The sequence below is a fragment of the Balaenoptera physalus genome, assembly GCF_965194825.1.
Source record: "Balaenoptera physalus genome assembly, chromosome: 2".
NCBI lineage: Eukaryota > Metazoa > Chordata > Mammalia > Artiodactyla > Balaenopteridae > Balaenoptera > Balaenoptera physalus.
In genome coordinates, this window is record NC_138883.1 from 117,773,044 (window position 1) to 117,787,236 (window position 14,193).

Sequence of the window (14,193 nt, forward strand, 5' to 3'; positions counted from 1 at the left end):
TGCTGTGGGGGACAAAGTGAAACAGTGACCCAGGGACAGCTCCCATTTGATGGGAGTGGCTTCTTTGCCCACTCCACTCAGGACTCCCCACCTGGAAAACACTGGAATCTGGGTTGGGTTGCACTGACCACAATGCATGTCCAGTGCCTTGGTGCTTACCAACTGCTTTCACATTCCTCATTTTGTCAAAGCCCCATAGCCCCCAATGAGGTAGGCGAAGACTATCAGACCTATTTTATAGATGAGGTAGATAGGCTCAGAGAGGCAAATGGATTTGCTCAAGGTCACACTGCTGCTAGATAGCAGAGCCAGGTATAACCTGGAAACCACATGCTCATGGTGGGCAGAGTGGCACAGGCTCTGTGACTTTAGGTCAGTTACTTAACCTCTCTGAACCTCAGTCTTCTCATGTGAAAAATGGGGATAGTGATAGTTCCTATCTTGTTGGGTTATCGTGAAGATTAAATGAGATAATGCTGTAAAACGACCTCGGCATAGTAGTCGCATAGGGACCTGCTCAATAAATGTGAGCAATGACTGTGGTTATTATCCCAAGAATACTCAGATGCTGTCCCTGTGTCGGCCACGGCCCGGATGAAGCCCTGTTGTTACCTCTAGGCTCCCATCTTGTCTCTGTTGGTGTCATTCAAGACCTGCTAAGCTGGGCTCAGGGTCCCAGTGTGGAGAAGCAGGGACAGAGTAGGGCCACTGGACTCCTCTCCAGGGCTGCCTGCCTGGTGAAGGGGGCCGGGAGCCTGTCTATGGCTCTGGTTCACAGCCCCATGGCAGTGGCTGCCTGCTTTCTCATGTGGACCTCAGGTCTGCTCAGGGCCAAGCAGGGGCTGACTGAGATTCTGCCCTGAGTCTTTGATCCCTAGAGGTCAAGGCTGAGCATGGGAGCTGAAAGGATCAGGAGTGGTCTAGGCTTTCCAAACAGATCTCGGCCCAGTCCAGCCTGGCCCTCCAGGGTCTGTGGAAGCTCAGCTTCCCAGCATGGAGGCCCGCGCATGGGAAGAGCTTGTTCCTTCTTTATGTGCTGGGCAACCCTGAGACGGGAGGAGGGTGGGACTGTATATATCCAGGTAAGTTTGCCTTTGGGAAGCAGAGGCAGAAGTCAGCCTCGGAGTAAAAGGCACGGGGGTGTGAGTGATCCTGGGCCCAGCTGGAGTGATGCCACCCCCAGGACCTCGGTCCTGCAGTCTCCTCCGAATTACACCAACCGTTAGCCCTGGGCTTGGACACTGCTGCTTGAGAGCCTGCCTGCCTGCCTCCTACTCACGAATCCCCTCCAGGACAAGGCCCAGGCCGGCAGCCAGACTCCACCACCGTGCTCTGGGGTCTGCAAGAGGAGTCCCAGGTAAGACCTCCCCCGCCTCACCTACACACTTTTGGACACCCTCTTCAGGAGCCCTGCCATGAGAAGGAAGGGAGGGTAGCTCTGGCCACACTTCCTGAGACCTAAGAGGTGAGTAGGCATCTCTGTGTCTACGATGAGCTCTGTGAAAGCTTTGGGGCCTGTGGGGCCGGATCCTTAGCATTTTAAAATTTTATTATGACTGCGTTTGTTTAAATATATATATATATTTATAGCTCTATGTGCCCACCGCCCCCCAGCTCCCTCCCCGGCCCCTAGTTTTTCCCCTTGGCTTTCTGTCTGGTGGCCATGTAGGGCAGCACCGTCTGAGTGCTCTTGTCTGACACCGTTTGGGTGCTGCTGTTTCTTGTGACCCTTCGGGTCTGCTCGGGGGCCAAGGTGGGGCCTGAGCGGCGGCCAGTCAGTGGAGAGCGCCTCGGCTTGTAGGGAGCTGGGGAGGGCTTGAGGGGGCCCGCGTGGGCCTCTGTGTGGGGAGGCTCCGGGGACAGGCCCACCTCCTCCTCGCCGTCCCCCTCCTCGTCGTCACAGCACAGAGCATGGTAGAGCACTTTGTCGCTGAACCGCACCCTCTCCCGCGTGCCCGGGGTCCGCTGGGGCAGCTGGCCCTTCACAGGGCCAGCGCTGAAGGCCTCCTCGCTGGAGGAGTCCGGGGTCTCCACCCGGGGCCCGTTGGGGATGGGCATGCCGCCATTCATGAGCCGGTAGTCAGGGCCAGCCCCCGGCCGGGTCGACTCGGGGCCGTCCACGGAGTCTGAGGGGGTGGAGACGTCCAGGAAGGAGCAGAACTCCCAGCTATCCGAGAGGATGTCAGCTGTCATAAAGTCCAGGTGGCCCAGGTCAAAGGGGCCGCCCACGCCCGCCTTGTCGCTGCTGGAGGTGCTGCTCACGGTGGCTGTGGTCCAGTCATCTGGCTCCAGTTCGAAGTCGAAGTCCGAGGTTAGCTTATCGATCTGGCTCACCACCTGGCCGGGGAAGGGGAGAGGAGTGAGAGGGGCCAGGCAGCGGCCAGCATCACCTAGGTGTGAGTGTGCCCCGTCCCACCCTACTACACCCCCCGGCTGATGACCCTACAGGACACGACTGGACTTGAAGTCACAGGTTTGTTTGCCCTGTTGAGGGCCCAAACTGGACAAGGGTGAACAGAGCTGGTTCCGGCCCTTCCCCTGGTTCCACTCCTCAGTGCCTTTGGGGGAAGGGGGATGCCTTCCAGCCCTGCACCCCATCCATTCACACGCCCCTCTGCCCCAAAGCCAGCTGCTGTTCTGGGGGGCAGCCCTGGTGCTCAGAGCTTGATCTTCCTTTGGTTGACAGGGGGCCATTTAAAAAGGGCTGAGAGGCTCCAGCAAGGCCACTCAGTGGTAGGATGAGCAGCCCACCCACCCTTGGAGAGGAAATGATACATGGCAACTGCAAAGAAGACCCTGCCCAGGCTTTCTGAAGCATCCTGGACCAGCCCATGCAGTGGGTCAGCGAGTGCCCCCCATGGGTCTCCACCACCCCACTCCTACATAGCCCTGCAGCCTCCTCCTTCCTCCCCTTCCCTGCCTCTTGATGAGTGAAGATTAATCCTGGTTTGATGGGGAGGGGATAAAGTAAGCATTATTTGGTAAGCAATAAGAAAACCATCCATCCTGGGCCCAGAACTGCTGGTTAAGTGCCCTCAGGGGCTACAGAGGTCACTGCACCCACCTGCCCCGCATGAGGTGAAGCCCTGTTTCATGCAGGAGGCCCTGCCTCAGGACAACCCTTGCCTAGGCCACTGTCAGCACAGACATCGGCAATGAAGACAGTGAGGGAGAAAGGGAGACCCAGTCAGACATAGGGAGAGGACAGAGCAAGGGGAGGAGAGGAGATTCAGGCCAAAATCCAAACCAGTAGAACAACAACAACAAAAGCAAAGCGGAGGGACCAAGAGACCCAGAGACAAAGACATAGGCAGTGAGTCATCAGGCCCAGGAGCTAGCTCCCAGCCCTCTCCAGTGCTCTTTCCCTGGGGTCAGAGAGGTCAGTTAATTCATTAACTAATGAAGTCCTTAATTCAACAAACATTTACTGAAGATGACTGCTGTCCAGGGATGTGCTAGGTGTTCAGCAAGGAGTGGGGGTGGTGAGTGCCTCAAAGTGCAAGTGGAAAGCAAGGGCAAAGATGATGGGTCAGGAGGAGTCTGGCTCAGTGAGACGTCTACTGCGTCAGGAGTCGGGAGCTCTGACGCTGGCAACCTGGTCAGTCGTTTTCCCTCTCTAGGTCTCAGTTTCTCAATCTGTAAATGGGGAGTTGGGTGACTAGTTTATCTCCAAGCTTCCTTCCATCTCTGAGATTCTAGGACTCTGTATTTAGAGGAGTGACTTGAGAAGCTGTTTTGGGGTGTCAATGCCTAGGGATGCCCACTTCCCACAGCCCCAGACCAGGGATGGAAGGAACACTCGGCTGAGGCCTATGGAAGAGCTGGGGGAGTCAAGACACCTGGGTTCCTGATTCGGCTTAGACGTCAAATGTTCTGTGTGTCTTTAAGTAACTCACATAACCTCTCTGGACTTCAACTTCACTCACCACCAAGTGGGTATGATAATCTCAGGCCTGCCAACCTCACCAGAGCTTCCTGAGGAACAATGAGAAGGCAGTAAAAGGGCTTCGTGGGGGCACTGGTGGTAAAAGTGACATCATCTCCCATCTCTGAGCACCTACTATGTGTCAGGCTTTCCACCCACGAGATCATCATCTCCTGAGTTTATGGATGATGGGCCAGAGGCACCAGTCACCGGGGACCTGAGATTCCCGCCTCCGCCGGCCCTGCAACACTGCACATGGCTGAGGTGCTGCCGTGATCTCTGGGCTTGGACAGGCAATGGGGATAGGGCTCTACCCTCCAGTCTGACCACCCCAGTCCCCCACTCTAGAATGACTCCCCCACTTCAGAGAAGCTCGCATCCCCCTGAAACCCTTGCTTAACCCAAGCCCCACCTGAGAGCTGGTGGGAGCCCTGGCCTAGAGTAGGGGCTCTCAAAGCCGGGTGCGCATCAACTCCCCAGAGTCTCTGATTCAGTAGGTCCCAGTGGGGCTCAAGAGGTGCATGTCTAACAAGCTTCCAGGTGATGCTGCTGCTGCCGCTGTTGGTGCAGGAACAGACTTTGAGGACCACTGGCCTAGGGGACAGGGGATTTAAGCCGGTGAAAAATAGCACCCCAGGGCATGGCCGCCCTGGGGAGAGGCCCTGTGCCCCTGGGACAGCCACACGCGCTAATTAGACTCCGCTGATCAAGCAAAGCTGCCGAGAGTCTGCTGCTGTCTGAGGGTGGGAGGATGATGGTAGGAATCTGGAGTTAAATGACTCAGCTGTGAACTCACAGTGTTGCCTGTGGCCAGGCCAGGCCCCGAAGCTGGGCTCCTAATCCCCTGTGAGGAAGATGCAGGGTCCACAGGGCAGGAGCCCTAGAGCCTCAGGCCTGGACACTCTTCCCGCCCAAGAAGCCCTTGCCGGCCATCTGCTCAGGAGGCCTTCACGTTCAGGCCCTTCCCCTTCTCCATTAGAATGCCCCTCTCTGTTTCCATCCTGGGAGAGTGGAGGGAAGGAAGGGAGGGAGGTCTGGGCTCAAGTCCCAAGTCTGCCCCATCTTGGCTAAGAGGCTTGAGAGGCAGGTGATTTCCCTCTCCATGTCTCATTTCCTCCCCTGTAAAATAGGAGGACACACATCTACTCGCCAGACGTTGGGGATTCAATAGATAGGAATGTGCTTTAAACTGCAGAGTCTGCACAGCCAAGCACTTAAGAACCTGGGCTCTGCAACCGGGCCTGGGGACCCAGATTGTATGCAGGGCCCGGGTCAGTCCACAGACCCTGCTGCCCATCCCTGGTGCCTCATTTCATGGGGCCAGTTAGGAGGGCAGGAATAGGGCAGGCCCCAGGCTACCTACCTCTCTGCTTTGGCTGTCTTGAAATCTATGATTTCTCTCTGAGATTTAATAATCATTTTGCCTACATGTAATTTGGGATTGTCTTGGAGTGCAGGGAAATAATTATATACACAAAAGGAAAGAGAGGGGGAGAGAGAGAATGGAACCACAGAAATCACAGAACCATAGAACCTGGAAGCCAGGAGGGACTGGAGACACCGCTGAGACCACCCTTCTCCTTGTGCTTGCTCACGGGGACTAGGAGCTGAGCTGAGACTGCAAGTCAGGGGTTAAGAACGGGAATCACCTGCTCTACAGGGAGCAAGAGTGAACACTAGAGAGGAGGGGCAGGGCTAAGGGCTGGGACAAAACCTGCTGGGGGCCCCAGGCCCTGTCCCAAGGGTGTCTACAACCTCTGTCCTGGTCACAGCCTCAGCTGCCCCCCCTGAACACTGCACCCATCCAGTCTCCCCACTGACAGCAGCTTCCTGACCAGCTCCTGCTGCATCCAGGGAACTTCCTCATCGGCCAGCAGGAACACATCCCCTCTCTGCTTCCAGCACTTCACGGCTCCCCAAACTCCTGAGCCTCCCACAGCCCCATAGCAAATCTGGTCGCAGGTCCTGTTCTCTCCAGCAAGCAGCCTCCTCCCTGCCAGGCCTGCCCCCTCACCTGCCCAGTTCACTCCACCGAGCTCACTTGTGCCTCTGGGCCTCACCTGGAATGTCTCCTTTCTTTCCCACTCATTCCCTCTCACTTCCATAAGGAAGTCTTCCCTGACCCCCAGCTGAGGACAGGTTCCCTGTGAAAGGCTCTGAAAGTACCCTCACCTCTCCTTATTTTCCAATAGTTATCACTGCTACCCATTTTGTGTGCAGATGTTATAAGGTGGTTGATGTCTCTCTCCTCACTAGACAGGAAGCCCCATGAAGGGCAGGACTGGATCTGTCTTGCCCACTATTGCATCCCCAGTTTGGCACAGGGATTGGCACATTCTCTACAAATATAGCTTTTGAATGAGTGGATGAGTTGAGACAGAGGGCTTAATAAAACCACTTGGGGCTTCTTTTTTGAGAAAAAGTTCCACAGGCCTGGACACCCCAACACTGCCCGCCCTAGCCGGCCCTCCAGCCGTGGGTAAACCCCTCTCCAAAGAAAGCACGTCTATGTTCCCTAAGGCCCCAGGACTGAGGACCCAGGGAGCCCCAGAACATGTTTATCTCCTCCCCCTTCACCTCTGGCCCCTTCAACTCCCTTGACAAGCTGCTACCTCCTTCCCTCCCTCTCAGCTCCCCGGGCAGCTGGTTACATAACTGGGGATTCTGCATTATTTATGACCACTGATTATTTTTTAATTCTTGATTGCGTTATTTATTGTCTTCCTGGAGGGCTGTGGAGTTGGGAAAGGGGTGGCGGGGAGCGAGTTGACCGTGATTCATGATTTTCATCCTGCAAGTTGGCATAATTGGCCGGGGAGCTTCTTGAATCTGTCTGGAGGAGGAGAACGCAAAGGGAAAAGGGAGGAAAGGAAGGTGAGAAAAAAAAATAATAGGAAAAAATCCACACAATTCTTGCTGAGCTGCGGGTGATGGAGCTGACCCACTTTGGCACAGCTCTGTGGTCCCTAGCCTCTCCTGCTCCAGCTGCTTCCTGGCTGGGCCACATTTATCTCATGCCTGAACGGCCCTTGGCTTTCCTTGCCACCTCATACGCAGCGCCTTGCCGAGGTGACCGCACAATCACCACCGGGCCTACTCCCTATGAAAATTGGGTGGGGGGATCCTCCACCACCACCCCTGGCTGTGAAATGTTTGTGCCCACCCCTCCATCCTCCTGAGGTGTTCGGACCTAGGTGGGCAACTGTGCCCTTAAGTTATGTCCTACCCAAGAGTCAGTGATGATGTGAGAGACACCGGCGATCAACACAAGAGACAGTTTTGAGCCCCCATGCTGAGCGATATCTTGGGGAGGGGGCAACCAAGGAGGAAGAGGCCAAGTAACCTGCTCAAGGTAAGCTCAACATCCAAGAGGCCAAAGGCAAGCCCCTTATCCCTGGCCTTGGGGGCTCCCAGTTGATAGGAAACAGGGAGAGCAGCAGGGAGGCAGACTCCCACCCCGAAACACAATCAGGAGATTCCTGGAGAGCATGTGGGATTCTCACTGAGGACAAAATCCAAATTCCATACATTGGCCTGCAAGGGCTCTGTGTAATCTGATTCCCCGCTCCCTCTTTGACTTCCTGCTTTTCTCCTCCTAGTTCACTCCACTTCAGCTGCACTGGCTTCCTTGCTGATTCTGAACACGCGGAGCCCATTTCTTCCCCAGGATCTTTGCACAGGCTGTTTCCACTGCCAGGAAGGCTCATCCCCTAAATACCACCCTCACTTCCTTTGGTTCTCTGTTCAAAAGCCAACTTATTGGAAACACCCTTCATATCCCCATATCACTGTCACTCTCTATTCCCTTTCCTTGCTGCAAGAGGATGGGACTGCCTACTGCAGGAGGTACTAAATGGTGCCAGCCAGGAGGTCAGGGTCCTGGCTTTGACCTCCCTGATGATGGCTAAGAAGCTGATGTGACTCCAAAAGAACAAAGCCATACATGGAGTGAGGAGCTGGCCAGTGCTAGAATATTTCATTAATAATATCTAACAGATATGGAGTGAGTTTTGTGCCCATCACTGTGCTAAGTACTTTATATCTAATATCACATTTAATTCTCACAACAACCCTGGGGCTGGGGGGTGGGGTGGGGAGTGTAAAATTTGTTATCCTCATTTACATGGGAAAACAGAATCACAGAAAGGTAAAGAAATTTTCCCAAGTTCACACAGCTAGGTAGGGGGCAGATCTTGGATTTGAACCAGAGACATCTGGCTGTGGAGCCCATGCTCTTAGCCCGTAGGCTGTGCTGTGTCTCCAAATTAAGATCCACAGAAATCTGAGGAGCTTAGAGAGCCTGCTGGGATTGGCCTGGCATTCTGGAGTGTTGGGGAACCTAGGAGAGATGAGGGCTAATTAATGATTGACCGTCATATCCCTCTGCAGCACAATTTTAGCTTTCAAAGCATTTACATTCCTCACCTCGCTTAGTCCATTAAACTACTTTTCCCATTCATGGGACAGAACTTGTTCCTCATCGCCTGGGAGGCCAATGGCAGAGATACAGCAGGGGTCTGGAAGGGTAGGGGAGGTATGGGACAGGAAACTCCAAATCCTTTAGGGGTGTGAGTAGGTGTTGGCCCCCGTACCGCATGCCAAACCCTGATGAAACCCTAAGATCACACTGAGGTGAGAATGATCATATCCCCATCTCAGAGATGAGCAGACTGAGGCTCAGGGGCCTGAGAAGGGAGTGCACTGGTGTCCCTTGTCTTTCTACGAACTTCAGGCTGTGTGCTCAAGAGGGTGAGGAGAGCCTACCATGATCAGTGGTGTCTGGGGCTGGGGACGGGAGCAGCAGAGAGAGGAGAATGACAGAAGGGGACACAGCTAAGCCCTTCCTCTCTACTGGCCTTGCTCCTTCATCAAGCATCCTGTGCTGCTCCCCAGCAGTCTTGCATGTGAATCTTGTCTTCACATCCAAGTGCTCTGCCCCCCTGGCATGAGAACCCCATTGGTGAGCCCTGAGCTGGTACTGCCCGGGGAGTGGGGTGTGATGAGGGAAAAGTGTCTGCCACACTCTCGACCTTGGGCCCATCCACACCCCCAAGGGAAAATGCCATACTAAGCTACTGAGAAGGAGCGCCTGACAGATCCAGCTTTACAGCCCCCGTGGAGGACCAAGATCGCAGGTTCCAGGGAGCAGGGGGACTGAAACCCTTTACTCCAAACCAGAGCTTGGCACCCCCCACTCAGTAACCGCACTCCTGACAAATCCCATCCAACAGGAAGTCAGTTATGGCATCTATTCTTCTGTCTGGGCTTCCCAGAGCCTCACCTGCCTTCTACAACACCTCCTCTGCCCATCACCCCATGTCCAGACCCTGCCTGGGGGATGGGGGAGCTCTGAGGCCTGGTGCCCCCTCCCAGCTGGGTGCCATTGGCAGCGGGCAGGCAGTGGCATACGGGGTAGACTCTGGTTGCCGTAGCAACCTGCCAAAGTCTTGGGTGGAGGCACATGGCCTACAGGGTGTGTGGGGGGAGGGGACTCATCTCTCCCTGTCCTAGCTCAGGTCTCTAGGCTGCAAATCCTGGGAATCTGAAGCTCTGCTGTTCGAGACATGGGAGTAGGTGAGTGTGTGTGCTGGGAAGGGACATGTAAAAGATCTGCAAATGAATCCGAGCACTTCTGAGCTCCCTGCCTCACCCCTAAAGGGTGCTCCTCAGAGCACCACAGCATGAGCATAAGCTATCACCTCTAGAAGACCCCTGTCAACATGCAAAGATATCAATTAGCCCACCTGCTGAAGCCCCAGAGTAGGCAGCAGGAACCTGAGTTCTAGGCTTAGTTCTGCCACTGGTAGGCTGTGTGACCTTGGACAAGCCCCTATCCCTCCCTGGCCTCATTTTCTTCAACAGCAAACAAACAGGGATGGTCTGGATGACCTGTGAGATGCCTTCAAGGTCTGGATGGCTATTCGGGGAGGGGTGGCAGGTGCCTGGAAGATGCTCAGTTGGGAGTAGGCTCTGAGCTTATTGAAGCTGCCTCCCAGGCTTAGAGTCAATCCTGGCTCTTTCTGGGCAGGCTTGCTGGGGCATAGGTCCCATGCCCCTGCCCGAGACTGAGACTCTGGACAGTTCCCATGGTCCTGATAGAACCACAGAGCATCTGAAATAAGATGGGGGTGGGGAGAGTCAAAGAGGGGACTGTAGTCCTCTGGACCAATGAGGTTGGGAGAGGAGGGGTTGCTCAGGGGCATCTGCCCTTTGACCTCCAAACTGTATTCTCAAAGATGTTCAGTCCAGACCATGGCCAGCCTAGTCCATGGGAAGAAGCACCACACTTCTCTTTACCTGCAGCAATAGCCGTTCCCACCTCCTGAGAAAGGACTTCCTAGTACGCTCCTCCATGAGGCTGCCTCTGGGCAGAGGGGCTGCCCTGCCCAACCCCTGCTTCTGTCCCAGCATTTCCACAACCCCCTCTACTCCGAACATGACTCCCTTCCAACACCCTCTGCTCCTTGGCTCTCAGGCCAGGCTAGAATGCCACTTTCCCAGTCAGGATTTGGTCCACCATCACCCCCTTTCCCCAGCCTTCCTAGCGCCCCCATCTTCCCCACACAGCTGGCTGGGGAGAGCTCAAGCCCATAACTCCAGTTCAATCACTCTTCCTGCCATCTCTGCAGGGACCCTGGTTACAAGGAGTTGAAATTTGGCTAAAGCCCACCTGGCTGGCATAATGGCACCCAGCAGGCAAATTTAGGCCAGTGGCTCAGAACGCTGGTCATGCATTTTGGGCTCGAACACAGCCCAGGGGGCAGGGCTGAGGACATGTGTACCTCATTACCCTGGTGATGTGGGAAGCAGTAATTAAACCGGGCTCCGCTTAGAGAGACAGAGAGGGACACATATCCCAGGATCTCTCGCTGACTTTTCAGCCTTGGCAAAAAACATTCAGAACTGTGGGATGGGGATGCATCCCTTCAGAGGAGATTCCTGCCCCTGCCAATGTACTGATACCCACTAGCAGCGCCCTAGACCCATTCCTACCTCAGGGCAGGGAAGACATAGCTGGCTTTAATTTTTCCAGGATCAAGGGTTCTAAGTATCTGTGTGATCTCTGGGGAATGCTCTGAGCTGGGCCTTGAGCAGCAGGGACTGCCTCAGTAGAGCCATCCACCCTCTCCCAGGGCCACTTATAAGCCAGTCAGAGTCTGGGAGGCAGATGGTGGGGTCAAAGGTCAGCTTGGGTCCCAGAAGAATGTCTTCCACTAAGAGGATGTTGTGGGATTCAGTTCTTACTGGCCACCTTGCAGCTCTGAACCATGGGCCCACAACATGCTGCCCAAGCAGTCTCAGGATCACTGAGGCCCCTCCAGCCCTGGGGTACAGTGAGATCATCAGCGAAGCAGATATGGGGAAAGAAGAACAAGGAGAAGGAAGTACCCAGCAGAGTGACCCAGGTGCGCACAGCTTTGAGCACACACACACACACACACACACACACACACACACTTAAACACATACATGTGAGTACGTTTCCTGGGCCAGGCCCAGGAAAACCGGTCTAGGGGCTGCCTGGCCCCTTACTTACCTCCCTTAGCTCCTTGGCCACCTCCTTGAGCTCCCGCAGTATGTCCTCCAGCTGCCCAATGACCATCTTCATGCGCTGTCGAATCCGCTCCCGCTCGCCACCACTGCTGGGGTCGTCACTGGGCTGCCCGAGGTCCGGGGTGCCCCGAATGTTCATCCTTTACCACGTGGCCGCAGGCCTGCCCATACTCCCCCCAGCCGGGCACACGCTGCGTCTGCCTCCACGGAGCCCCCCTCAGCCGGGCAGAGCTCCACATCTTAACGGCCCCCTAGCCCACCCTGGCCCTGGGTGGCCCTCACCCAGCCCCTGCCCCCTGCCACCCCGCCTCCTCTACCTCTGGGTGGGGAATGGGACACCCAGAGGGAGACAGAGTCTGACCAAGGGGGTCAAGGTGAGGACACAGGAGAGCAGGGGGAGGGGCCTTGGGTCTCAGGAGTGGCCTCTGGGACTTGAAGTGCCTGTGGGTATGCTGAGCTGGACACAGAGGCAGGGGGATGACTCTGCAGGGACTAAGGGTAAGAGATGCCCTTGGGATGGGCGGAAGGCAGCAGTAATCCCCTCACAACTCCTAGGAAATTGCAAAGGCAGAGGTCTCGAGATGCAACTGACACCTGCAGAGGGATGGTGGCTGGGGTCTTCCAGATGTGAAGGGGGCTCCAGATGTGGGTGGCTCTGGGAAGGGAGCTGGGTTGGAGGAGGGCAGCCCCCTGCAGAGAGAGCGAGCCTGGCGTCAGCCCTCCCAGGTTGCAGCACCCGCCGGCAATGCTGCTGCCTTCCTCCTCACCCCAGCCTGCACCTTTCCTCGCTGGGGATTTGGTTTTATTTATTTATTTTTTTGCAGGGAGGGATAATGGAGGCAGATGCTCTATAGCACAGCCCCTCCACTAAAGGGAAAACAGAAGCCCCTGCTTTAGAAGCTGAAGTCCTCAGCCTGCGATGGGGCACCCTGCCCTGGCTCTCCCCAACGCCCCCCCACCCCAGTCAGGCCTGGCCCCGCTGGTTCACTGGAGGGCCTCTCCAGACATCCATCCTCCCTCCCAGTGCCCCCGGGGTGCCCTCGTTCCCGGCTGGACCTTCCCTTCCCCTGCCCCGCCTTCCGTGAGAACCCCCGCTCCGCTCCCGGACTCACCAAGGGGGGCAGTGGGGGCACCGGCCTTCCTTCCGCGCAGCGTCGGGGGCCAAGTCCCAAGGCGAGGTTGGGGGGCCCCCAAGGCTCCCTAGGGCGGGCTTCTCTCTCTGGACCCTTCGGCCCTTGGCCTCAAGGAGGTCCTCAGAGCCGCCACTGGAGACATCTGGACGGTGGGAGGGGGCGGGGCCTCCACGCTCCAAAGAAGAGGCCAGGAAAAATCTCTCCCAACCCCCGCCGGGCTCTGGTGGGGAATGAGCAAGGGTCCGGCGGGTCCGGGGCTCTGAGGCCACAGGTGAACCGGGCACAGGGCGACCGAGGCGACGCCGGTCCGGTCCCAGCACGCAAGCCAAAGTCTGAGGGATCGGAGGGCGCCGGGATCCCTTCAGCCCACGCCCGGCATTCCCGGGGCTCGGCACCGTCCTGAATTCGCTCTGTCCAGTCCAGATCGGCCGGCTCCGGGCTCCGCCGGGGTCTGCCCTGCCCTGCCCGGAGTGAGCTGGCACCCGTGGGCGCCCGGGGCGCGCTCAGCCCGGACCCCGAATGACCGCGCTCCGGCACCTGCGGCGTCCGGAGCGGCCGCGAGGGTCTGCTCAGCCTAGCTCCGGGGTCCTCCGGGGGCGACAACGCTCCCGCGGCTCAGTCCACGGTCGGAAAGGTCCGGAATCGCCGGGCCCCGGGGGGAGGGGCGGTGTTGGCCGCGGGGACCAGGTCCCCGCCGGGCCGGGCCGAGGGAGCGCGGGGCAGGGGGCCCGGCCGGGCTGGGTCTGGCGGCCGGGCGCGGGCGGGAGCGGCGCCGGGCGGAGGAGAGGAGGCGAGAAGAGCAAGAGGAGGAGGCGAGGCGAGGCGAGACGAGGGGAGGGAGCGCGCGGCGGGCCCGGCGGGCCGGGGCGCACGGGGCTCGCAGCCTCCGCTCCGCTCCGCCGCCTCCCGCCCGCTGGCCCTCGGCTAGCAGCCTGGCTAGCCCCCGGGCGCCCGGTTGTGCCGGTGGGGCCACCGGGCGCCGGGTCGGGCTGGGCCTCCCTCGGCCGCCTCGCCCCGCCCTGCCCCGCCGGGCTCCACGGGCCTGGGCCCGCTTCCCGAGCGCCGCGCCGCCCGCGCCCCGGCCGCCCCCGGCCCGCCCCACCGCCCCCCGCCGGACTGGCCGCCCGGGCGGGCGCTAGCTCCCTCAAAGGCCGCCTAGCTTGCTCGGCTCCTCTCGCCTCGGCGCTGTCAGGGAAGGGGCCGGCCCCGCGCGCCGGGAGGGAGCTTTTAAAGCGACACACACGCCTCCCAGCGCCGAGCACCGACCGCGCGAGCCGGGGGGTCTCGCCACCCCGGGGACTGGGAAACGTCCAGCGCTTGCGGGGCTGGAGGCGGGCTCACCCGGGCGCACTCCTGCTGACCTCGGGGCGCGGAGGGGCAGCGGGTTAGGAGCTTACTCAGTTCCTTCCTACCTTTCCAAAAGCCCCTTCCCCCACTGCGGTGCGCCCCGGGCTTCCCTTTTGGCTAAATTTCCCGCATCCAGGCCCTCCCCCTTCCCCCATCATACCTCAAACTACTCCCAGACGTTGCCTGAAGTCAGATTCATTAAGAAAATAGAATACTGACAGCCTTTACTGAGCA

General features: G+C 57.9%; 1 protein-coding gene across 5 annotated transcripts; it reads right to left on the minus strand.

The window, feature by feature from the left end:
* Nucleotides 1–5: 5 nt before the first annotated feature.
* INSYN1 (inhibitory synaptic factor 1) lies at nt 6–13,813 on the minus strand. Of its 5 annotated transcripts, none has more exons than XM_082444183.1 (3): nt 11,463–11,601; nt 6,634–6,758; nt 6–2,337 (listed from the first exon to the last, which is right to left on the minus strand). In XM_082444183.1, the coding sequence occupies exon 3, from the start codon at nt 2,191–2,193 to the stop codon at nt 1,630–1,632; it is 564 nt and encodes a 187-aa protein (XP_082300309.1). In that variant the 5' UTR covers nt 2,194–2,337; nt 6,634–6,758; nt 11,463–11,601; the 3' UTR covers nt 6–1,629. The 5 variants fall into 5 exon arrangements, with proteins under 5 accessions (XP_082300309.1, XP_082300310.1, XP_082300311.1 ...); XM_082444184.1 differs by lacking the exon at nt 6,634–6,758 and adding an exon at nt 3,897–3,975 and having other exon boundaries at nt 11,463–11,588; XM_082444185.1 differs by lacking the exons at nt 6,634–6,758; nt 11,463–11,601 and adding exons at nt 3,897–3,975; nt 4,338–4,604.
* Between the last annotated feature and the right edge of the window lie 380 nt (nt 13,814–14,193).

Coding starts and splice junctions, on each gene's coding strand:
- INSYN1 (XM_082444182.1), bottom strand. CDS start 11,618: ATGAACATTCGGGGCACCCCGGACCTCGGGCAGCCCAGTGACGACCCC. Junction 2,338..11,462: donor TGGCCAAGGAGCTAAGGGAG/GTAAGTAAGGGG, acceptor TTCCCCGGCCAG/GTGGTGAGCCAGATCGATAA.